Here is a 24575-nt window from a genome sequence, read left to right on the forward strand (position 1 = left end):
ATAGTACAATCCAAAAGGTAACCAACCTTTGCCTTGAGCCACTCACACATGTAGACATCCACAAGCCTTTACATGTTTCTGCTGTGGTTATCAGACTTGACAATTATTACAAGTTAATAATCATTATGGAAAATCACAGGGGGGGGGGAAAAAATGAGTGAGTTTTGATGATTTCTACCTGAAAATACATGGTACTATTCAACAAGCCGACCTTTCTGGAGCCCTTGAGACACAATTCTCCGACAGTCTCAATTCTCCTCTGTGGCGTGCACTCGTTCACAATCGCCTCTCACCCCTTCCCCAATTGATAAAAAAAGCCTAGCATTAGTATAACCATACATTTCCTCCTGACATCTGTGTAGGTGAGTGGACGAGTGCATACTAGAAAAGAGCCTTAGGACTTAGGGTACAAGGATGGATAGAGGCTTCTAGAGTGCTACAGTCTGATGTATCCTTACCACCCCCCTCTACCCTCTTATTGCCACTTCCTCTTCCTCTCCTTCGATCACCGCTCATCTTTGGTGAATAGACTGTTGTTGCTATTGAAGGGGTTTATTACAAAATTGCTACTCTAGAGGGTAAACTGTATTGCAGTGATCAACTGCAAAACAAGATGTGTTTTTTTGGTTCTTACAAAAAAAGAAAAACCTTCTAGGTTCATGAGACGTTTGATCTACGTCTGAGTTTTGTTGGTTCTGGATACACGTTAAAAACCTTATGAATAAAAACATTCCCCCCCCGCCTTTATTCTTAACTATCTTTCTCAGTCTCGGGGTGATCGTCAGCCCTCTCTCCCAGCGTCTAGGAAAACGGGGCGCATCGTACATGCATCAGTGCATCGGTGAATCCCATACCTTCTCTCTCTCTAGCTCTCTCTGTCCTGCGCTCTCTCTCCCTTGCTCTCTCTCTCTCTCTCTCTCTCTCTCTCTCTCTCTCTCTCTCTCTCTCTCTCTCTCTCTCTCTCTCTCTCTCTCTCTCTCTCTCTCTCTCTCTCTCTCTCTCTCTCTCTCTCTCTCTCTCTCTCTCTCTCTCTCTCTCTCTCTCTCTCTCTCTCTCTCTCTCTCTCTCTCTCTCTCTCTCTCTCTCTCTCTCTCTCTCTCTCTCTCTCTCTCTCTCTCTCTCTCTCTCTCTCTCTCTCTCTCTCTCTCTCTCGCGAGTCAGGCAGGCAGTCTCTCTGTGTTCCACTTCATCTCATGAGTCTGTGGTTGTGGGGACAGAGACGGACGTCCCCGCCAAACCCCCCCCCCCCCCCCCCTCAACTGAGTTCGAAGCCCGCCGAGGACTCAATGGCGTAAAGAAGCTTGTTCCTCATCAGGTGTTGGTCGCAGAACTCGGGCAGTTTGAGCAGGTTCATGCAGGTGCTGGCGGTGGGCAGGCGCTCCAGGTCGTTGCCCCCGTTGTGGATGCAGAAGGCCGGGTACAGCTCCTACACACGTGGGCACAGACATTCTAAGGTCATGGGGGTTAGGGTTACACAGATGGCTAGCAAGGAGAAAACTAAAGAAACACTCTGGAAAAAAATATTGAAGACAAAGATGAAGGTCACACAAGGGTATTTAAACACAGCCACAGATGGGCCTTGCATCGACTGATATCACCAACAATCATTATAATATCCCGGCCAATTGTAATCAGACGGGGATGTTGAGACACGGAAGGGGATGAATAGGAAAAGTCTGACATTAAGCGCTAAGCTAGCACCACGCGGGGGAATCAACCTGCGTATGAAACGGCGTGTTTGAAGGATACGGGGGTGACCCCCCTTCCTGAGTGAATGTTAACGTCATGTTGTCTATCAGGCGGTTTGGAAATGGAGCTGCCTGGTGAACGGGGCCACCTCATCTCCAGGCTGACACTGACCGCTTCAATCACAACCCAGGGATGGGATGGGAGGGGATCCTGACCTGCTCACTTTGTAGCCCCATTCCCATGATTTCATCCAGCTATGTCTAGATGGGAGTGTATGTGTGTGTCTGTGTGGGGTGCGTGTGTGGGGGGGGAGCCACTGTACTTGCCCCGATTAAATGGCTTGCGGGGGGGCTCTGCCGTAACGACCCAATTTCTCTGACAATTACCGTATTAAACTATCGTTGCTTATTGAGAAAGTGTCATTACGAGAGCGATGATTTGGGAGTATAAAAAAAAAGGTTGGGGTTTTCCATCATATTTTTTAAATGGTTTCTCCTGACAGAGCTATTTCTCCTCTAATGAATCCCGGGCCGTTTAACGGCAGCTAATTAAGGCTGAGCTGGCGCGAGCCAAGGGCTGGGTCAAAGGCTGCCTACCCTGACAGATTCCAGCGGCCGCCACCCTCCTCCCCCCCACCCCCCCACCCCCCCGCAGACTCCTCCCTGCGCTGCAGTCGGAGGCATGCCCAAGAGCGTCCAACACACTCTCCTCAAAGTCAAATTCATTAAAGAGGGGGAAAGTCTCTCACACCACAGAGAGAGGAGCTTTTTAAGACAGTTCTGTATGCTCTCTACTTAGGTTTTATTTATTTGACAAATGATGCCAATAAAGAGTAGAAAAAACTATGATCATTATGGCTTCTGGTTACCCTTAGGAAGTACCCTAATTAAGGTGAGTTAAATACCTAATGAGTTTTAGACTTGTTTTTATATCTAATTTCCATTGAAGTGTCCCTTTAAATCAAGTGTAGCTGCTCTTTACCAGACGGGCAGCAATTTGACCCGCCCATATATAGAAGCCCATATATAGGAGCTTATCTCTGCAACAATAATCAGTGCAGCAGCTTGATAAAGTCAAACTGTGTACTTTTCACTTGTTGGGTTCACGTGGAGGGCAGAAGTTGAGGAGTTCACTGTGATGCGGCGGGTGCTCCAGCCCAGGGCAGGCCGACCCAGAACAGGCCCGGACAGCGCTGTGCAGACAGCAGATGGATAAAGCTAGAGAGCATTTGCTCTCGTTGCTGTGTAATTTGAAAATGATTTAAAAAAAAACAGGTATTTTTTACGACTAGTCCATTAGATACCACATCCCCCCCCTCCCTGTTCTTGCTCGCCCTTCTGGTCTGGAGTCTGGGGTGAATGGAACATGATAGAATGTTCCACGACACCTGCTGCCAGGGTAAAACCAGACGGAGAGGTGGGAAGACAGAAAAGAGAGAGAGATAAATGAAAAAATAGCGAGGTTGAACTTTCTCAACTTTCACTCACCTTAAAACCCAGTAGCGGAGGCCTGGAGCAACTGGTGACGAACTTGAGCAGCTTGCGTTTCTCCTCGTCTGTGAAGCTCTCCACCACCTCCCAGAAGGTCTGGATGACTGGGTGAGTGGCAGTGTAGCCGCCTGGAGAGGCAGAGAGGCCCCGACATCTATTAAGGCTATAATCACCACACAGACCACCATAGAGCTATGACAATATCAACACAGATCCAATGACTGTGTTGAAGACTCATGCCGAATGCTAGTTCTTATTTCTTAACAAAGACCTTAAGCTCGGTCTCTGATGCCAGTTCCATGGAGGTAACCAGACAACAAACCGCAGCTTTGAGATTTCAAGTTCTCTCATACCTGAGTAGTTTGTGAACTTCTTCAGGTCATCAAGGCATATTGGCACACGAGCTCCAGATATCAGCACCTGTAATAAAAAAATAAAATTAAAAAAGGCTGCTTGGTAATAAATATTACCGTGATAGTTGTGTTTACACACAGCCCACAACAAAACACACACAATGCACACAATGGCTGGAGTACTCACACACACCCCACCCACATCTTAATCTCCTGCTGATCAAACATGCCGGCAAACTTGGTGCGCGCACGCACGCACACACCCAAAAACACACGGACACACACACCTGGATCTCCTGCTGGTCGAACATGCGCAGCCACTCCAGGTTGACCACATTGGCGAGGCCCTGTCGGAAGGCCATGCAGTGAGGCCGAATCTGTTTGTTGAGGCGGTAGTCGGCCACCAGATGGATGTAAGCTATCCTGTTGGCTGTGGACACCGGGATGTCCTTCCCTCCCGGCTTCAGTTCCACCACCTGGAAGAAAGACACACACACACACACACACACAGGTTCAGCGACCAGGCGGCGCACAGAGAGCAACCAGGCGAGACAGCTAGCATATGTCACCCTGCCCTGCAGCCACTCGCTCCCTACTTAGTCAATTGCTTTTCATTCCGACGCGTCTAACCACAGTCAAAGCTCATATGTGAGAAGTGTGAGTTAATGCTAAATGCTAAGTGGAAGAGTAGATGACTTTATGTTACTTTAGTTAGGGGACCCATATCTCCAATCGACCCTCTATTGACATGTGGGAAGTGTGAGAGCAAGTTTGAAATCAGGCTCTGAGGATGGAAAACCGGCCTCAGCCAGTTCAGGGATCAGGACCGGCACTGGTGCTGGTGTGACCTGAGAACAGCTGCAGGTCCATTACAATTTGGCACAGAGTCCTTCAACCCGGCAGTTTCATCAGTGTTAGAGCATTCTGTACCGGGCCGGTTGTTTTTAGTCTGAATGGTTTGGATTGTTCCAGGATGGAGCGGTTAATGCACCAGCAAAACCCAATTCCCCTCAAACATTTGGGATGTTTGTGTCAGCTTGTCGGAACAATAATTAAATGAGAGTACATTGAAATGCTTTATCCATACAAAAACTACAACTGCGACTGTATGTGTTCCAGTATATTTCCATTCTTTATTCCAGACACACCCTCACTGTGTGGCACTCCACTTATCAAGCAATCACTTATTATTTTTTATCATGCGGTAATGTCTGAGAATTACGCTCCTTATCTCGCTGGCGTAGGCTATCTCCCACAGGCCATATGTGGGACAGACTGCTCCCCAGACTTGTGTGCCTAATCTTTCACAAATTGTCGCCCTATCGGTGTTTGCCGTGGGCCTGTTTGTCACCGTCGCTGCCGTGTGGGGCTGCATTGTAGCGGCCACTGTTCAGCTCTGTTTGGAGAGAAGCTAACTAGGAGGAGCAAGGCCGTGGGTAAACAGGGGCCGCAAGTGAGAGCATTTAGCCCAGGGTGGATTGACTCAGAGTGGGGGGGGAAGGGGGAGGGAGGCAGACTCCTTATTTTGTCTGCACGGCCTCTGTCGGCGGCTAATGTGGACGTGCTCAACGGCACAAAGGTGCGTCTCTCAGGCGTGTTTGGAGATAATTGCCGGAGGCCGGCTTGCCGGAACGGTCAACAGAGCAGCTCTGTTGTCCAGAACCAGGGCAGAGCGTGGGCTGGGAGACGAGACGTGCTTTATCTCTCCCAGCACCAAACGCTGGAGACATGAGGGAACTGACATGAGGGAAATGAATTATTAACGGAACAGAAAGAACACAGAGGTGGACACAGGTAGACACAACAGTATAGAGAATGAGGCCAAGGAAATGTAGACAGGGTGAGAGAAAGAGAGAGAGACAGAGAGCGTGAGTGTGTGGGGGTCACTGACATAGAGGACAGGAAACAAAGAGACAGTCAATTGCGAAATACGCGGAAGTATGCAGTGAAATGGTACACACACAGGCGCCCAGGCACGACACACATACACAAACGTATCCATCCATCCACCACTCACCCATATCCATTCCCATATCTCTACACACACACAGTCCCCCCCCTGACTCCTCGCTCCCTATCACCTGAGCTTCCCCGAGGTCGTTGTTGACCACGGTGAAGTTGAGGCCCAGGTCCTCCACGTCGTCCTCATAGCTCTTGAGGAAGAGCAGGTTGCGGTACATCTCGGGGTCCAGCGAGGCCAGGTGGTGGATGTCCACGTCAGCGCTAGTCCCCAGCAGCTTGGACAGGAAGAAGCTGGCGAAGGGCAGCTCCACCAGCATGTTTTCGTACAGCGCCTGGAGGACGGAGCGCACAGGTGAACCCCTGACTCTACGGGAGAGGCCTAGTAACACGACCACCACGTGTAAGAAACCAGGGGTCTGGAGGGGGACTGAGGCTGGTTATACTGTGGAACTTAGTTTGGTTACCTGCCTTATCAACCTGCCAAACTGGATTTGTCATCCAGTCGTATTTAGTTGTAGGGAAATTATGCGGGGAAAACTGTGAGCACAGTTTAAATGAAAGCAGTCTAAATGATCTTGCTGTATTCAGAAAGAACTTAGGTCATTCTGATAAGACTACTGGAAACATCAACTACACAACAGTGAATAAATTATTACAATAGCACTGAGGATGCTGCCGAGGAGTCTGTCCCATAGAATTGCTGGTTCAAAAGTTTCAATTAAAAACCGTTAGGCGGCACATTAACCAAGATTAAAACACTCCCCTTGAGCGCCGCGTTTGAAAGAATAAAGGCACAGAGATTTTAAATCAGCCTCCCTTCAGAGGAGCACAACACCAGATCTATCTAAAACACACACGCCTCCAATTCCCCCACCTCAAACTTTATAAATGCGGATCCTCACCTTGACCTTAAACGCCATTAAGAACGGCAGCCGCTGCAGGTGACTCATAAAACTCAAAGCTAATGTTCTAGAACAGTCCGAAAAAGAGGCTGCTGGAGACATTAAAATATACAGGTCCTTTATAAATGATTGTGCTAAAAACCCTGACCGCATCAGCTAAATGGATTATAAATCTAGGGGATTTCCATAATGCATGCATCTTAAACACACACGCAACGGGAGCATAAATCAAAGGCTATTTTCTAAACACAGGTTAATTGCGCAACTTTAAAACACGGTCTATTTTTTATGCAAAATAATCCACTTAGCGGTTCCCACGAGCGATGGTCGCTAGTTTCAGACCATATGCGCCGAATGCCCCCCTGAAACCTATCAATAACGCAGACTGCCGGGAAGAGACAGCAATAAGTATTATGGAAAAAACCTGTGGCGTGTTTTTTCTTTCAATGGCATTTTATTTATGGGTGTTTATTGCCAGAAATTGTGCCAAAATGACTGGGGCTGAGAATAATTAATTATCATGGCCAGGGGCCTTTTAATATAAGTGAGTGCAGTGGCAACGCAATTAAAGCAGATCGCGACGCCATCAGGAGAATAAACGCCCCACAACATCCCAGGTGCCTTGTGTTAGCCGCCAAATAAATTCCTTAATTTACAACATTAAGAATCAATAAAAATATAATGCCTTTCAAACGCATCACTATCAATCAGGGCTTTAACCCCGCAGTGAATACACCTCTATGAGGAACTCTTAGTCGGGGATCGATCAATGAGCAAAGGCATTGTGGAGGTCGGAGGATTCGGTTCAGTACACAACAACAAACACAAACTCGCATTCCGAGACACCTATAATACAGTCCAACCTATGTCCATGACATGCACCAAAACTTCACCAAGGCAGGTGATTGATATATTTTCCTAACGTGTCCCAATCAATTCTGTATCGTCTGGATTAAGAAACCTTGTTTAACTTCTCAATAAGCTTGTTTCCTATGAAAGATCAGAGATCTGGGAGGCGCAGCACAAACAGAACGTTTCCCTGTGTTCCTGTATGTGGCTTCATTACTTTGACGTGTCAGCTAAGGTGGACAGGTGAGGAAGAGAGATGGCCAGGCCTCTAGTTCTGTCCAATCCCATTTGGGTGAGTCCCCCCTCCCGTCCCCTCCCCCCTCCAGACAAGCCACTCCCGCCTGCCATACATCACTCCTCAACAATGGTACCGCCTTCAACATTAATTAACTATATTAATCTCCAGTGTCCCATAAGGCTCGGCGGGTGTACCGTCCGTCGTCACGGCAGCATCCAGTGATTCAATCCTAATCTATAAGCGGTCCCTCGATCCAGTGTAGCTGCCAATAACGGCCACTAAACAAATATCAATACGCCTCTCAAATGGCCACTCACACCCTCGTATTTATGGAGAAAGAGGAACTAAAGGTAGGGTTAATTGAAAGTCAAATTCAAATTAATTTCACCCCCCACCCACACCTTAATTGCCTAAACCATTAGTTGTGGGAGGGTGCTGGGCAGGGCTTGTATCTGATGGTGGAGGGGGGGGGGGTGTATGTCAGCCGCTGACTGGCCATTTCTCACAGCAGGATGAATGCAGGAGTGGATGAGAAGGAGGAAGAGGAGGGAGGGAGTTATGCTCCCCACTAAGTGGAGGGAGCTGACCATCTTAGAGGAGGAGATGAGAGAGAGAGAGAGAGAGAGAGAGGGAGAGAGAGAGGGAGGGAGAGAGGGAGAGAGACTTAGATGCTCCTGACTGTAAAACAGATCAAAATGCTATTACCACATGCTTTGACCGCTTATTTATGTCCTGTCCTGAGGAGGGGGGTGGGTGTGGAGGGTGGGGGCTGATTTAGCTGCTGGCCAAATGCGATGGCTACACAAACAGAGGCAGGGAATCATCGCCCTAATGGAAGGCCTAATTGAGAGGCGTCCGCTTGTCATGAGGTAATTCTTCTCCGGGTTCGGATGACCCAAACAGGAAATAGCGGCATCTCGATAAACAATCGCCCTGCATGCATTAAGGGGGATTTAAAAACATTAGGCTCTAATAAATAGCAACGTCAATGAGGGTAGGAGGAGAAGAGTAGGAAAACAAATGTCATCGGCAAATTATATATGGCTGCTAATTAACTTAAACCGTGTCTCAAACAAGCTCTGGGTTCAAAGTCTTAGCCAACAGTGACTTGATTTTGAATAAATGGATTGTGGTCACTTTCTTGGACAACGCACAATGCCTCCCATTACTTGCGTTTTGTAAAAGGACACCCACCTACAGTTGGAAATCAAGCAACGTTCATATCTGTAGGCCTATAAAATGGTTCCCTCAGATAGAAATAGCACCTTGACTGGGAACAAGTAGATATTCTAGTCTGTGTTCCAGACAGCTTCCCCAGTCCCTTGACTCATTGATCCGGTATTGATCTGTAGTACTACAGTCAGGTATTCAATGACAACCACTGAGCTGACACACTGGTGTTGACCTCGGACCAATCCCCGATGACCCGTGGAGGTTTGGGTCACCAGGGTGACAACAGGCCTCTGTCACATGGAGACCACCAGGGGTCAGGAGACCCTGGCTACTGAAGATCCTGAACAAGAAAGCTTGGGCTTGACACCCCCATAGCATATGGTGGCTTTTTATCACTAGATTTGAGTTATCTGCAGGGTTCTATTTGATCTGTTTGGCAGCTGACGAGGGTTCGAGGGTTGTGTATGGCCTCTGTTCTACTCAAACATTGTCTGGGTGAGTCCCTTGACATTGACTGCACTTTGCATTACTGCAGCTACGCATAACTACATCAGTATTGGGTAAGACACATTGATCCGCATCGATGTCGACAACTGACCTCAAATCCACCTCGAGTGAATGAATCAATGGCAGACGGTCGTAACTCATAAACCCTTTCCACTACTCTGTGACATAAACACCAGCTCAAAGCGTGGATATGTTCCTTAAGTTGTTCCCTGGTCTGGAGGCAGGCGGACAGCTGTACAGGCGAGGTGACCCGTTCTGAGTCTGGGGGGTCCTCACCTTTCCCAGGATCCTGCCCAAGAAGTAGTAGTGCCTAGCAAAGGAGTCTCCCACCAGCATCTGAGCGGTGGGGCTGGGGTAGAGCAGGCTGTCGTTGGTTGTCTTGAAGAAGCCCTGGTTGGGGTTGAAGCCCGACTTGAGCAGCTCGTTGAGGAACTCCCTGAAGATGCCGCCCCCGTCGATGCCTGCCTCGTCCAGGCCGTGGGCGTTGAGCAGGTGCACTCGGATCCGCTTCTTCAGGTCCGGTTCTGAGGGGGACAGATCGGAGGAAGGGAGAACCAGTCAACTAAAGATGTTCTAGGATGTTGTCCTGTTCATTGACAAGTATTTTGGTAATACAATACTTATTCTGACGGATGAAACGTATACATTTAGGCTGCCAGGTTATTATGGTGATATACACTCATGTTATGACTCAATCTCATCTCGTGTGACTGAAAGGTGGGTGTGGAGAGTATCAACACATCCATATATTTCCCCCCCATCTTAACAGGAGGCATTTGCCTTGACCTCTTTTATGTGGTTGGATTTGAATATTCTGCAGGTCATGTCTCGGAATAATTAATGAGAGGCGATAAATCAGCACTGCTATAACTTATAAAGACACATAAATGATATAGATCAGGTCCTTTAGACCTCCAAGTCAGGTCTCATACTACTCTTTTTAATCATATTGCCAACCCCCACATTCAAACACAAAAAAGGGGGGACTTAAAATAATTGATTTCCAGCTTTTATGCAGTCCATTATAATAATCCCAATCGCAATTACCCTTATACCGAAATTCAATAGTCAGACCTGAAGAGAAAGCTAACGTCCATCGCTTGTGAGCTGGAACTTGAACCTTAAACTTCAATATCTTGATTTAACGGCTGCCCTGGACCAGGCTGGGTCCGTTACCGTTTTCGGGCGAGAGTTTGTCGTAAGCGTCTTCGTAGATGTAGTTGCGTCGGATGGTCACGTTGATGCCGTCCAGGAAGGGTCCGTCGCCCTGCACGTCCCGCTTGTCTGCGTAGATCAGCCTCTGGAAGATCTGACCAAGACACAAACACGGACGTCCACGTTATGGACAGACCTCAACCAAAGAACCGTGACAAAAAGGTGTCGGAGGCAGTGGCATCTGTAGCTGTTCTGAACATATTGCCTTAAAAGCAGATGTCAGCCTAGTCTATTCCAGCTAGATCAGTGGTCTTCAACCCTGGTCGTTACCAGGCCTCTGCAGAGCTTGATAACGACACATTCATTTGAATCAGGTGTATTGGAGCAGGGAGACATCTAAAGCACACAGTGGGCCCTGAGGAGCGGGTGGGAAGACCACTGATTTGGATGGTTCCTCCTGGGCTGTTGGATAGGTAAACAGTGAAGGTGTCTGTGCAGGTGGGGTGGGGGCTGGGGTACCTTTACTCTCTCCTCAAAGGGCACCACGAAGGGCAGCTCTGTCAGGATGGCCAAGTGTCTCTCCTCAGACACAGAGAGCTGGGGGGGCTCCATCCCAACTACACACAGGAAGCACAAACCAAAACATGAGCTCTTAATGCTTTTAACAGCTCATTTCTCCACCCAGCAATTAGTTCTTTTTTTTAACCCTTCTATCCATCCTCACCTAATCAATGAAACCATTTGTCTCACACTATCCTATCGTACATCTATCAGGGTATATATCCATCTATCTTTCGCTCAAAGTCTCAACTCTTAATTCCCCCCCCTCTATTCATCTGTCCATCTCTGGGCTGCACATGCACATTCCTATTGGTTGCCATGGCCACGGTGTCTGTGGGCGGATGTCCTTCTTGCTGACACATCCCTAGCTGGTCAATGTTCAACGGGGCTAACTCGAGCCCCACATGAGTCTCTCTCACAGAGACGGGTATAAAAGACCTGTTCAGGACACAGACTCATCAACAGACTGTGCCAGTCCAACATCATTGGAATGGTTGCGAACCCCCTGTGACCCTTCCTCCTTCTCTGTATGTGAGAGCATCTTCAACTGACTGCCCCCCCCCCCCCCTGAACGTTCACTAGGACTGATGCTGCCAGTCCAAACCATTAAACGCAGCTCAATCCTGCCGTTCTTCCAACACACACTTTTAATTAACCCAACGGCTGAGATGCCCATCCACCTGCCTCGAGGTGTCGATTAATAGGGCATTTGTTTTGGATTACACTGATTTTTTACACCACTGAAAGCACCCCCTCAAAAAACTGCCACAACAGCAGTTCAACCACAAGTCCTCCCTATTTCAAATACAAACATGGAGACACACACACACACACACAACTAGAGCTCAATTATTCTGCTCAATTAGTCAGTAGATCCACATTCCCCCCCCACCATCAGGTTTCCATCTTTGCGGGAGAAATATAGCTTCTTTAGTTGGTCAATACGGTCTCCATTCATCACCAGTCTGGGGGACAGAGAGGGGGGTCGTCTGTCCATTTAAGGAAATGAAACGTGGGGCAAACAAACACTACACGCTGACCACATGTGGCTGAGCTCATTGCTACTTTCACACTAATTGAATTCACCCCGTGCGCTAAGAGAGGAGGGGGCATTCGGAGTGGCATTAGAGAGATCTTACACACATTGTTTTTACATTTAGTCATTTAGCAGACGCTCTTATCCAGAGCGACTTACAGTAAGTACAGGTCCATTCCCCCTGAGGCAAGTAGGGTGAAGTGTCTTGCCCAAGGACACAACGTCATTTGGCACGGCCGAGAATCAATCCAGCGACCTTCTGATTAATAGCCCGATTCCCTAACCGCTCAGCCATCTGACTGACTCGTTTTCTGTTTGTTTTCACACTTCAATCTCCGTGAGAGCGCCAGGAGGCTGTGGACAGAGCGGCCTTGGGTTCCCTCTGTCCCTCTCCGGCAGCCTGTCTGCCCAGCACTCCCTTCCCCTTCACACACAAACCTGGGAGGACTGCGGTGACTTGAGAGGGCCAAGCGGCGGACAGTCATTCTAACTCCTCCGCGTTCCCTCCTGCTCCCTGACCCTGCCGCTGGCTATTTGCGCTCTGCGCGTCTCTAAGCTGTGCTGTGCTGCGAGGGCGCCGCTCCGCTGTACCGTCTAGAGTGGACTGCAGGGGGCCGATGCGTCCCATCCGCCGTGTCCTCCACACGTGTCTGGCTGAGGGCACGTACAGCTGGGTGACCTGGGGGTCATGGGGGTCAGTCACTGTACTTTCTGTACCACACACAATGTCCATACACAGAGACTTTGGCAATAATAAAAAGAATGAACAGTCAAAATGTTTCCTAGGGACATTGCCCAAAATCAAAACAGCAGATTACAAGCATTACTTGTTTCTTTTGAAGATTTGAAATGTTCAAACTGAGAGAGTAGCAAAATTGCGCACCTTGTCTGCCCTGATGTTGACCTCCTCTGACAGCCAGTGACCCGAGGGACAGAAAGGCCGTCTGATGTCACGCGCTTTCACCATCTTCACCAAGTTAGTGATGACCTGTGAAATACATCACAATCTTAATCAGTCTCCATTCAGATGAAGACCGATCAATCTCTCCACGCCCTGTCCAGTTTTACATCTGCATTTACTCCTTCAGCAGATGCTTTCATCCAAAAGTGCCTCCCGCGAGTGCAGCAGATCATAAAGGACAAGACGTTCTGAGAGTTTTAGGGGGTTTATGCCAAGGAACAGTTTTGGTGCTCCTGGGTGATTAGTCCGGGTAGAGTGTGAAGGAGTGAATTTTGAAATCTCGTCAAAAGGTCGGCTGTATTGGGCCTGTATCAATAACACTGAAAACTGAAACTCTACCGATTAACAAAGACAGTCGTATAACACACTCTCCAGTGGTACAAGTTTGAACCAAGAACGGAGAGGAGGCAGATAAACTAGGGCAATTGGACAAGCAGCTTTGCCTTCTCTTAAAAAAGCAATTTGAGAGTTCGGCCATTAGTGATCCATTTACAGGCTGTATAAAAGAAAAACGACGGCCGTTCGTCCTGCCGACGTCCAGCCCCCCCACCCCCCCACCCCCCCGTTAATTAGCCTAGACATTGCTGACATCAGCGGGGGGGGGGGGGGGGGGCGGGGGGGCTAGGCAGGGGTGGAAGGAGAGAAAGCATCTGTAGGGATGCTGACTGTGATTGGAGGGTTTATTTCTATGATTCGTGAGGCTTGCAGGTTTGGACTGTTGTGTCTGTTGTGTCTGGCAATAAGAAAGCTCATCTCAAGGTGAGTGTTTGAAAACAGATTTTCCAAAGTGAGAACTGAAGCCTGATCCACCTTTCAATAACCTCTCTATACACCGTCCTTCCAGCCACTAACTAACCGCTAATAGCCATCCCGCCCCACATCACAGTTAGGGAGTACATCTCCATAGAACAAGCGGGCGGGATTGTTTGGATGGAAATGTTCTCCCTTAAGCACATCATTTTCATAGGAACGCGATCAATCTGACGGGCGCGTAATAACGGCGAGTGCAAAACGCTGTATGAGACGCCGCGGGTGGCTCCGCGGTGAGCCTAGCCCCTGACTCGGGGGATGAATAAGCATTCCTTAATCAGCCCATCCGGGTTAAGTGCAAGCCTTAATGGGCCTTTCCCAAACTCCGGTGTGACATCCCTCTCCAAACATAGCCAAGAAGAAAGCTCCATTAGCAATATTAATTCAAGCTTAGTTGATCATTTTCATTCAATTAACTTCTTTCAATTAAATAGATAGCTCGACAATGGAGGTGATAAAGGATTGGTGGTGGCGGGTGGGGGGAGGGGCTGATGACACGAACCAAACATTAGCGTGTTAGAGGGGTCAGCGGCGCTAAACCGACTGTAAATTCCGACCCCCCTCCACTCCCTCCCTTTTGCCTTCAATTTGGAAAATTGCATTTTCCCCGCTCCCCTTCCACTTCTTTAATGGGTGGTTTTAGCTGACGGGAGACGACCGTGACGCCCCACTGGGGGACTGGCGCATTTTTTTAAAGAAAATTCCTGCCGTGCTCACGTGTGCACCCCCTGTCAAAGACTAAGGGTCTGGAGAGCAACATCGCTTCCCTAACGTTTCTGGGAAAGGGAGAGAGAGAGAATAGGGGGATGAGGAAGATGGATGTAGGAGAAGAGAATAGATTGGACAGGAGGAGAGAGGACAAGGGTAGAGACAGAACGAGAGAGAGAGAGAGAGAGAGAGAGAGAACGAGAGAGAGAGAGAGAGAGAGAGAGAGAGAGAGCGATAAGGAGAGGGAACCTCATGTTATCCAGCGCCTCATTTCCTTTCAGTAAATAAACAGTGAATGTCCTCAACAACTCCTCCTCCTCCTGGTTATCCATGCGTGTCCGCTTCCCACTATCACACCATGCTCAGATGCACAGGATTAGGGTCACTTACATCTGTTTACTGATTAACAGTAATCTCCTAATGCTGATATGCCAGTATATTACTGGAAAACTAAAAGTTAAGTGATTTTGTGGGTGAAAATGAGTATGTGAGCTGGTTAATTGAAGTAAATGCATCTGCACATTTGGGCTAGTGTATAGGAAAGTACCTGCATATCCATATTTACTATGATTACACATGCAAAAAAAACATGCGTGTACTCTCTCTCTCTGTGTGTGGGTGTCTCTCTCTCCGCGCGTCACCTTGAACAGCTGGACCCAGCGTTTCTGCTCCGCCTGGATCCGCTGCTGCACGGCCGTGTTGGTCTTGACGCCCACGCTGCGGAAGGCAGCCATGTACTCCTCGCGGTGCTCCGTCTTGGTCTCCGGGTAGGCCAGCTTGATGATGCCCAGGCAGGCGTCCCTGAGGCAGCGGGACAGGGTCACCAGCTCCAACAGGGTGAAGGGCATCATGGAGGACTGGCTCTGTCCTGTGAGGAGAGCACACGTTTTGTTCAGTCTGTCCAGTGGGACGCAGAGTCCCTCATCGTTAGACAAGTACAAAAACAAGTCCCTGGAATTTGATGTGTCCGATTGTATTGTGTTATCTGTGTATAATAGAACATGCTTCTTTTCTAATACAAGGGATGTTGTAGCAGTCTGGTTTTCAAGAAAGTTCTAGATTTATTTCACCTAAATAGAAGAGACGAAAGTTTATTATATCTATATATATTTATATCTGCCCCTCAAACATAAACTATTGATTGTCTTGTTAGACAAAAACATGATATGTGGTATTAACGGCTTTCAAGCATTGTGTGGGCTCTGTACCAATTGCTACATTAACGGAACGTGTTGTGTTTCTACTGCATATACTGTACCCTTGGGATGGAAATGAGGCGGATCTGATGAAAAAAACAAACAAAAAAAAACAACAGAAATCACATTGAGCCAAGACAACTCGTGTCCGCTTCACATTCCCGCGGTGACCGGAAGGGGCGACCACACAGCCTACCTTCCATGGGGTAGCCGAAGAACTCGCTGTCGTGCACCGAGATGAGCGCGTGGCTGAAGAGGGAGCTGAACAGATAGAAGAGGGGGATGATGCGGTTGGAGTCCTCCAGGGACATGGGGGAGCCTCGTGAGATCACCTGCAGGAGAGGGACCATGGAGCTGGGGGACGGAAGAGGAGCGCAGGGGCATGGAGCATGAGGCACACACACACACCAAGCGTCAAGCCTGTAAGTTTCAAGGTTATTTTCAACAAGTACAGGTACATTGGAATCGCTGGTCCTGCTCCCCTCTACTGTATCCAAGCAGCCTCCTGTGTTGGGCCTTTCCAAATCCAAGCATGCGCGCACCGCACCATTCTTTCCAGCCAATCCCAATCAAGCGTCAAAGTGCTCACCCTGTGATCATCTTGGTGGTCATGGATGTGATCAGGTGCCAGAGGTGCCTGAGGAAGCGGGCGTTGAAGGCCAAGCTGTACAGCAGCCTGGTGGACATACAGGAAACACACGGGTTGGACTTGGTTGACGCTCGTAAATCCTTTCACGCCACTCAGACCGACCGACGGTGGAGGCAAATTCTGATTGAAAGATCTCTGTGTGTGTATATATATATGTGTGTAATGCTTGCTTTCTCCATGCCCTCTAAGCAGACACTGTAAACTCTGCACTGTTAACCCAGAGGACACATAAAAAAGATCAAAATAAATAAGAGCAGTTGACCAGAGTGGCCCTCAGGTATTTGTTGGGTTCACCCCCCCCGTCCCCCCGTCCCCCCACCCCCATCTCGTCACCCCCGACCCCCCCTTTATTCCTTGTGGGCTCCGAGAAAAAGATTAAACGAGCCATTAAGCTTTATTTAGGCAGAGGCACCTTCCATTAGTAAACTAGTTGCTGGCAAGGAGACGGGCCCCAGGGTCATAAACAGGGCCCTGCCTTCCTGACGGAGCCCCATTTAAGTTAATGGCGATGGGGCGGAGACAATAGAGGAGAGAGGCCTAGCCCTGGCTGTGACCCCCCTTCACACACACACATACCCCCCCCCCCCACACACACACACACCCCACACACACACAATGGGACTGGACACAGTGCCATCAGTAACAGCATGCCTCAACACCCTGGGTGAGTGATACAATAACACTGGGAGAAGGAGAGCGGGGGGGGGGGGGGGGGAGACCCTGTGGCCAAACCTGGCCATGTCGCCGAGGTGTGAAAGCTGCTCTTTTGTTCCAGTGTATGTTTGCTTGTGTGTGTGTGCGTTAGAGAGTGAGTGTGAAGAGAGGGACAGTGAATGTGTGTGTCGCTCCCCAGGATGTGTCATCTTTTTCACGTGGGGGGGGGGTTAACAACAGGTGATACTAACAGCGTAATTAAGCTAAAAAGCTAAATAAAGCCCCTCACATATAATGAGCCTCTGTCTAAAGAGAGACCGGATTGCCACCTGCAAGGGACGGCTTCCTTGTAACCTTTCATTCTGTACAGGTGACAGGAAGTGAAGTGGATCGAACACACACCAACAAATCTGTGCCAACGTCCCATCGTCCCCCAATGAGCCCCTTACAAAACATTTGAAAGGCCAGAATTTTTTTAAATAAGTGGCACCCTTTCATATCTTGAAAAATAGCTTCCGGCTGAGCCCCCCGACCCCCCGCCATCTGCCAGTCCTAGAGAGTGGAGGAGCGGGGAGGGGGGGGGCAAGGCACCATGGGGCTCCAGGAGTCCCTTTACTGTGCTGCTGTGGGGTGTTTGATTGAAAGGAGAAACAAAGCACTAAAATGCTGGCTGACTTTCTGTGATTTACGGTTTGACTAGGAACCAAGGTCCCACTTCAATCACGGAATGAAGCACTAATAACCATGGACAGGACGTCAGGAGGAGTGGTGTGTGTTTGGCATGTGTTTGCTGATGTGTGTGTGCGTGTGCGCAAAATGTAAAAGCACACTTTTAGCATTTGATCATTACTTGGGGGCAAGGAAAAAAATAGTTTAAGGCAGTTTAAAATGAAATGTGTTGATGTAGCTTTCTTTTTTGGCTACGAAATCCATATTAATGATGCATATGAAGTGTATGAACCAACTTTTCATAACTGCTTTAAATAGACCCGAGTCTTGGACGATGACAGAAAGAGTTGGGCTGCTTATCCACTCCCCCCATGTGTCACTATCTCAGGCAAACTCCACAAGCACCACAACCTCTCCAAAACAAATGAAGGGCCGAGCACCCACCAGCGCTTACTGTGGTGAGCGACCGCAAGTTAGCAACCGGGCGCTACTTCGGCTGAACACCATCAAAGTGAAATTACACTCACATACCCAACAGCTAAACAATTAAATGGACATTACACCCTATTACCAAGCTCCAAGACAAAGACGGGGCTAATAATTGCAATTAGCAGACAAATCAAAAGCAAACCAACTGAGAGCCACACACAGGCTGTTCTCAAATGTGTGTGTGTGGGGGGGAGGGGGGGACAGAGAGAGAAGGAGAGAGGAGGTGAAAGTGAGAGTGTTGTGGGGAGATACTGTACATATTTATTAAAGGCACTGCGCCGATTGTCGTGGCCGAGGCCAATTGGGCGGCCTTTTCGCTTTCATTTTTTTGTGAAGAGCCTGTAAATCAGAAGCGGGATGCAATTTGCTCCCCTTAGCCTCTTGTAAAGCTATCCCGTCCACTTCTGCAGTAATTAATCTTCCTCAGTGAGCTAATTATTTTGTACAGATATCCGATAATGATGGAGGACGAGGGAGACGATTTATGGTAAAAGCGGCGGGACTGAGGAAGCCGTAAAATCCAAGGGGAGGAGAAAATTCCGGAGGATTCCATTCCATCAAACGATTTAGTAAGCAAATTAGGCCCAAAGCTTCTCAAGGGCTATCTCGGTAGTTAGTGGGTAGGCTGAATGGCAGACGCAAGGAATACCCCAAAATATCTCACATCAACTCTCTGTAATACACTCTCAGCACCAACGCTTCCACCAGGTAGGTTTGGTAATTGTCTCTGGTAATTAGTAACAGGGAGGGGGGGGGAGGTTGTGTACCGTAAAACCAAATTAGGAGCCTCGTATGTCAGCCACGGTTGCACCTCTCCCCTCTCTCCTTATCCTTCACATCCTGCCCCTAATGTAATCAGTGTGGTTTGAGCTAATTGCACTCGTCCACAACTGACAGCTTTCCTGACATCCCTACTTCCTCTGCCGGCCGTAAACGCTATAGGACACATAACTGCTCTTCTTCCATGGTTATTTACATTGCAGTTTCCGTCAATGGAGGAAACCCACCCAGTTACCCGGGTTCCTAAGAGATAGATGGTCCGGCTTTACTATCTCCTCCAAACTCGGCAAGGCTCGTCTCCGAGGTACCGTAAAACTGTGACAGGGCTCGGAACATCGCCATGAATCCTTCTGCTCCTAAGGGCGTCTGATGGTTCTCTCTTCTACGCCTCCCCTCTCCCCTCGGCTACACCATCAAACATCTAAAACAATAACCCCGTTCTCATTTTTGGGGGATTCCTAACGACAGTCTCGGCCGGGACTGCTTGAGGGGGTCCTCCTGTGCTCTGACCTGACTTTGGGGACCATGAGGCGGTGCTGCACCATCAGCGTGTGGCATATGGAGGCCATCATGGTGAACACCTCCTCGCTGGCCGAGTCACGCCACACCAGGTTGAGCAGGGCGTTGGTCTGCTGCTTGGTGTCCAGCTTGTGGACGCACTCGTCCGTGATGAGCTGGACCGATATCCTGCTGTCCGCCTGGATGACAAAGAAGAGGGAGGAGGGGGTTGAGGGATTATAGCTGAGGGTGTGTATAGCCAGGTAAAAATAAATAAATAAATGCAACCCCCAAAAACCCCCATAGTTTTTAACTATGTTCTGTGTGACAAGATGTGTTGTAACAGGTGCCTGTTTGTGTTGTGACAGGGGTTAAGTATGATCTGTGAGTCAGTAGTACAGTGGCATGTTCTGTCACGTTCAGAGTGAGTGTAGTGCGTGTTTACCTGTGAGGATGAGGGCTTGCGGTTGTGGTCGTCCTCATCCTCTGAGTCACTGCCCACCTCCGGCCTGCTGGTGCTCTCTGACACCGGGAGAAGGGGCAGCAGGGTCTTTAGGGCTCGCAGGTACAGGTGGAGGCCCTCCTCTGACAGGGAGCCTGCTGACACACACACACAATCACACTTTCATCAGGTTTCACTGTGTAAAATACACACTCTCTCTATTTCTTTCTTTGTTTCTCTGTTCGTCTCTGTCTGTCTCTCTATCCCCCTCTCTGTCTGTCCTTCTGTCTGTCTGTCCTCTCTCTGACTCGCTCACGCAGCCTTACCCAAACAGGTTTCTCCTGCGGAGAGGACAAAGTAGAAGAGCCAGGGGGCCTGGCTCTGGGCGGCAGCAGAGGTGACTACGGTGGCCTGGAGGGAACCCAGAAAGGCCTCGAAGGGGAAGCAGAGGCGCGGGTCTGACAGCGCAGGGATGAAGAAGTGAAAGATCTGCTCAGTGAACGGGGCCGAGATGAACTCCTCGGTGAAGGCGGCAAACACAAACTGCCTGTTGAATGGAAAAGAGACGGAGGTAAGGAAACCTATTGTGAAACAAACTATTAGCTCCCAGAGTGAATATCAGCTAATCATCAGTTTAGCCAGGTCAACATGTTAAGAAGCCAGTTCAATGTAAAATGCAATTGATCCAAATACATAAAAGATTTAAAGTTTGGGAATAAAAATGCTGTGTAAAGAACTATATATGTTTCAGCTAGGAAAGCAACAAAAGACTGGTTTGTTCTAACAGTCAGCCCCTCTTTCAGCTCTCTCTGTGAGAATTTCAAATATTGGCCCCTCAAATAGACTTGTTTTGACCGAATGAAGTGACACATATGGTGGCCGTGGACAGACAATTAGCTCTTAAGACACAGTGCGTACTCAAGTTTCTCTCACTCCCGCCTTGCTTTTCTTCAAAAAGAATAGAAAACATTTGTTGTTTGCCATTAAGACTTTCCCAAATTGAGGGTCAATAGTTGATATTCTGAACTTTGTCAAGTAAGTGGGTCTTTGCTTCACACTTTTACTGCTTGTTGTAAAACTGTGTGTGAAACAATTACAGGATCCACGTTGCCACAAAAAGCAAATAGTGGTCAAGTTTGTCAAGTTTGTGTAATCGGTTAACTGGACAATTTGAACACGACAGACAAAGGCATTCCTCCCCGATATCCTCGCTGTGCCCCTTCCCACATGCTCAACCATGTGTCTGAAGGAGAGGCTTTGTAAGTGTAGTGTTCAAGTCTACTCCATTTAAAAGTAAAACCTTTAAGAGTAGTGAGACAGGCCCCACAAGCTTTGACCTTTCACTTTAATTTTCCATCAACTGTGCGTTTTATATAAGATGCTTTGAATTTCCAAACACATGACATCCATTTAGGAAATGTGTGGTTTGACATTTACTCTTGAAACGGGTCAAGATCAAGCTTTATACTAACTTCTATAATATCATTCGTCTTAGCAAACCTGTGACGGAACATGAGATCTGAAATACAAAGTTGAGACCTTTTGTATACTTCATGGTTCAGTGGTGCCCCTTACCTTGCGCCTGTTGTGCAGGAGGAATAGGTAAAGTGCAGAGGCTTTAGCGTGTGCTCTAACAGTGTGCTTGCCAGAGGAACAGAGGGAGAATCACTATACTCCAGACAGGAGGGGAGCCTGTGATTTACTAGAATATAAAGCGACCTATAGTATCCTGTGAGAGGAGGATTGCAAAAGAAAGAGAGAGAAAGACAGAGAGACGTTACACAAACGAATGGACAAAAGGACTTGAAATGTGTCATGCAGAATGTATATAATACAGTAAAAGAAATCAAAGTAAGAACGTTAGCCAGCTCACCTTTCTGTACCATATAGTGCAAAATCTGCTCGATTAACGATGCTACGGAGTTAGCATCTTGGAGGACAGGCAGATAGGTTCTCTCGGAAGAAAAGATCTCCAGCATTCTCATGGGAACGGTGACATTCCAACTATCATCCTTGCAGTTCTGCAGAAGTCTGGGTGGAGGAGAGGGAGAGAAAGAAGGTCATATTAATGCCCATTTGCTTTAGTCCATCCCTTCACAAGTTCATACATACACAAATCCTAGCCACCCATGCCTCCATTACAATGTTTTGAAAGAATCCACTAAATGTCCAATACCTGCAGCAGAAACCTAGGATCCTCTTGATTTGAAACACACAGGTCTGACTCTCAGGACCAGCAAGCAGCTTCACAAACTGGCTGTTTTGTTTAACTACATTCTGACACATCCAGATCTGCATGACCAGAAAGAGTGTTATGAAAACAAAGCAGAAAAGAACATCAGTTTCAGCAACATCCAATGGAAACGTTGATAGTAAATAAATCAAGCAATGGTTCTCACCAATCTGTGCGAGTCCACACTCTGTCTGTAGAAAAATATGAGTTGCCTTGTCATTAGGCTTAGGCTGGGGGCATCCAGGACAGGTAGCCCACCCCCTGATTGCGCCTGACTGACACAAAGGTCAAACTTGGCCCTCTGAATGGCATACTAAAAGACAAAGTGTTAGGGGTCAAAACCAAAACATGATGTATGAGAGGTTAGGTGTGGAGAGATGACTATGTGACAGTGAAACATTCATAGAGCAAACAATGCAGGTACATAGAGAACAATAATTCTGTGACTCAAGATATCATACTTGCTGTTCTCTGTCCTGGTACCCACGTATATACGACTGAATAATAATTGCATTCTTGAGTCTTCTCCTTTCATCCTAAAATAAACAGAGCAAAATGTGCTGAATCTAGGCTTAGTGTAAACATATGATAATGATAATTAAAGACTATGTCCCTGACACTGCTTTACCTCTCTCTTTCTTCGTTCCTCTTGTGTGCGATGCAATAATGATGCTTTTTCCTCCTAAAATAAAAAGTAGGCCTATGTCATTTTACAGAAAAATTAGCAGATTCTCTCAAGAGAAAATACAGTGAGCTAGAAAAGCTTGCTAGAAAACCATTTCCTTCTTTGCAAACTAACGTCTGGAAATGGTTGAAATCAATCCTTTCATATCTCACATTATAATCAAACTGTTTTCTTCAAGTCAAGCCTCCGAACTTAACTGAAATCGGATGTGGATTTGGTTTACCTACCTTTTTACTCGCACCCCCAAGTGACACCTTGGGCCTTGTTTTGAAATCTCCCTCAAAACTGAACATGATTAGACTTTTCCCATTGAAGAGTGATCTTTCAGTCGGTGTAGAACGTTTTAAATGGGGAACAGGAGGGTGCCACAGTGGACTAAAAGTGAGAATGTAAGAGTCACAAAACACGTCGATAATTTTACAAATCAAGAGACTTTTCTTTGTAGCAAACTAGAACTAGCCTTCTAGCTGATTGCTACAGTGTCTTTCCCTTTTTAGCTATTAGCTTGCTACTGTCTTCAATACTTGAATCAAAAGTTACAACATACACTTTTACATCGTATATCAAGCTAACTATATAATATAGCATATATGCTGTATAGAAGACGACTGCTTGGTTGGAAAGCTATCTACTGTAGCTAGCTTGATACGATGGCAACCTTCCTCAGACTAGCAGGATAGTTCGCCACTACTAGTAGTTTACTATAACATAGTGTATTTGGGAATATCTGTCAGTCTGTCATTTACTAAGTATTACATTGATTCAGCAACTGACAAGGTCAGGACATATAATGTTAATAGCAATGTTCGTTCAATGAATGTTATTCAAATTTCGGTGATAGCTAGCTAGGTCGCTAGGTGGTCAGCTAATTGCACGCTAGCCAGAAAAGCTAGGTAGCTAATGACTCAGCAGCTGTCAATCTCAGCATGTTGCTTTGAACAATGATTATGTTAAGAAGTGACAAACTCAATCATTTCAGAGATGTGAAAATAATCGCTCATCATTATTCATCCATAGATGCAGTCAGAAGACTTGTTGACATTTATGTTCTAGCTAGTTGAGCTAAGCTAGACAACTGGCTAGAAAAAGCTTGCTAGCTCGCTAACTTCAAAGCAAGTCGGCTGCGTCTACGGTACACTGACAACTTTGTTGTGACACGATAAACACTTTGGACTCACAAATGATAAGATTGAACTTTTTACCTTTCATAAACGAAATTAGGCGCAGAAATTGTTAGTATTTATTACTTTAGTTTGAAAATAAAATGGCTTGCCTTTCACTCCTTTCCAGAAAGAAACTGAGCGTAGCAACACTGCGACCAGAAAGCAACTTCCGCCTTGGTAGATCTCAGATTCTGATTGGTTACCTGTAATGTCAACAAACTTCAGCGTGACATAGGTCCTCCCAGTGAGATCAGCGCTCGGTTCAAAACTCCTCATTGTTTATCAGAGATTACTTTTTAAGTTCAATTATGTAGTTTAATATTTGTTTGTACGTAGCTGTGTTCTCTGCCTACATAGATTTCTATGTGATTACCACTCTTGCTTGGACCTTACAGGAAATATATCTAATTCCTCTGTGAGATGTTCACCCAAACACCTTGGGCTGATGTAAGGCTACTCGAATGTACAATGAAAAATGTATTCGAGTTTCAGTTGAAATAGATAATGAGCCTGTTTTGCAATTACTCTGGACAAGTCAATATCCCAACCAATTGGGCAAAGCGAAGGTGTCATCTTATGAAATTAGACATCTTAATAAAAAGTCACCAAAGGCACATGGTTTACAGAAGAATCAGATAGGTATCCCATGCCATATTTTGTTGGTTGTTTGTGTTCTTGAGGTATTTTATATCATGTCACACTTCTCATAACTAATGTGATCAA

At 47.3% G+C, this 24575-nt stretch overlaps 1 protein-coding gene across 3 annotated transcripts; it reads right to left on the reverse strand.

Annotated features, from left to right (window-relative positions):
- Nucleotides 1-1069: 1069 nt before the first annotated feature.
- Nucleotides 1070-24034, reverse strand: ube3c (ubiquitin protein ligase E3C). 3 transcript variants are annotated; one of them, XM_084703172.1, is made up of 25 exons: nt 23963-24034; nt 22917-23064; nt 22633-22686; nt 22466-22540; nt 22171-22317; nt 21948-22063; nt 21645-21802; nt 21347-21500; nt 20098-20318; nt 19775-19926; nt 19342-19529; nt 16180-16266; nt 15787-15944; nt 15653-15676; nt 15036-15262; nt 12799-12903; nt 12507-12594; nt 10838-10935; nt 10340-10472; nt 9440-9687; nt 5614-5826; nt 3820-4008; nt 3533-3599; nt 3177-3307; nt 1070-1426 (listed from the first exon to the last, which is right to left on the reverse strand). In XM_084703172.1, the coding sequence occupies exons 2-25, from the start codon at nt 22980-22982 to the stop codon at nt 1256-1258; spliced, it is 3270 nt and encodes a 1089-aa protein (XP_084559298.1). In that variant the 5' UTR covers nt 22983-23064; nt 23963-24034; the 3' UTR covers nt 1070-1255. The 3 variants fall into 3 exon arrangements, with proteins under 3 accessions (XP_084559298.1, XP_084559296.1, XP_084559297.1); XM_084703170.1 differs by having other exon boundaries at nt 19775-19929; XM_084703171.1 differs by having other exon boundaries at nt 19775-19929; nt 23892-24002.
- Nucleotides 24035-24575: the final 541 nt, after the last annotated feature.

Source organism: Hypomesus nipponensis, chromosome 8, assembly GCF_054491055.1.
Source record: "Hypomesus nipponensis isolate SF chromosome 8, ASM5449105v1, whole genome shotgun sequence".
Lineage (NCBI taxonomy): Eukaryota > Metazoa > Chordata > Actinopteri > Osmeriformes > Osmeridae > Hypomesus > Hypomesus nipponensis.

What these genes read in the sequence shown, in the direction of transcription:
- ube3c (XM_084703170.1), bottom strand. Translation starts at nt 22,982, where the DNA reads ATGTTCAGTTTTGAGGGAGATTTCAAAACAAGGCCCAAGGTGTCACTT. An exon ending in GCACTATATGGTACAGAAAG is followed by an intron (nt 21,501 to 21,644) that starts GTGAGCTGGCTA and finishes CTCCTCTCACAG; the next exon opens with GATACTATAGGTCGCTTTAT. An exon ending in CTTCGGCTACCCCATGGAAG is followed by an intron (nt 15,677 to 15,786) that starts GTAGGCTGTGTG and finishes TTTTTTCATCAG; the next exon opens with ATCCGCCTCATTTCCATCCC.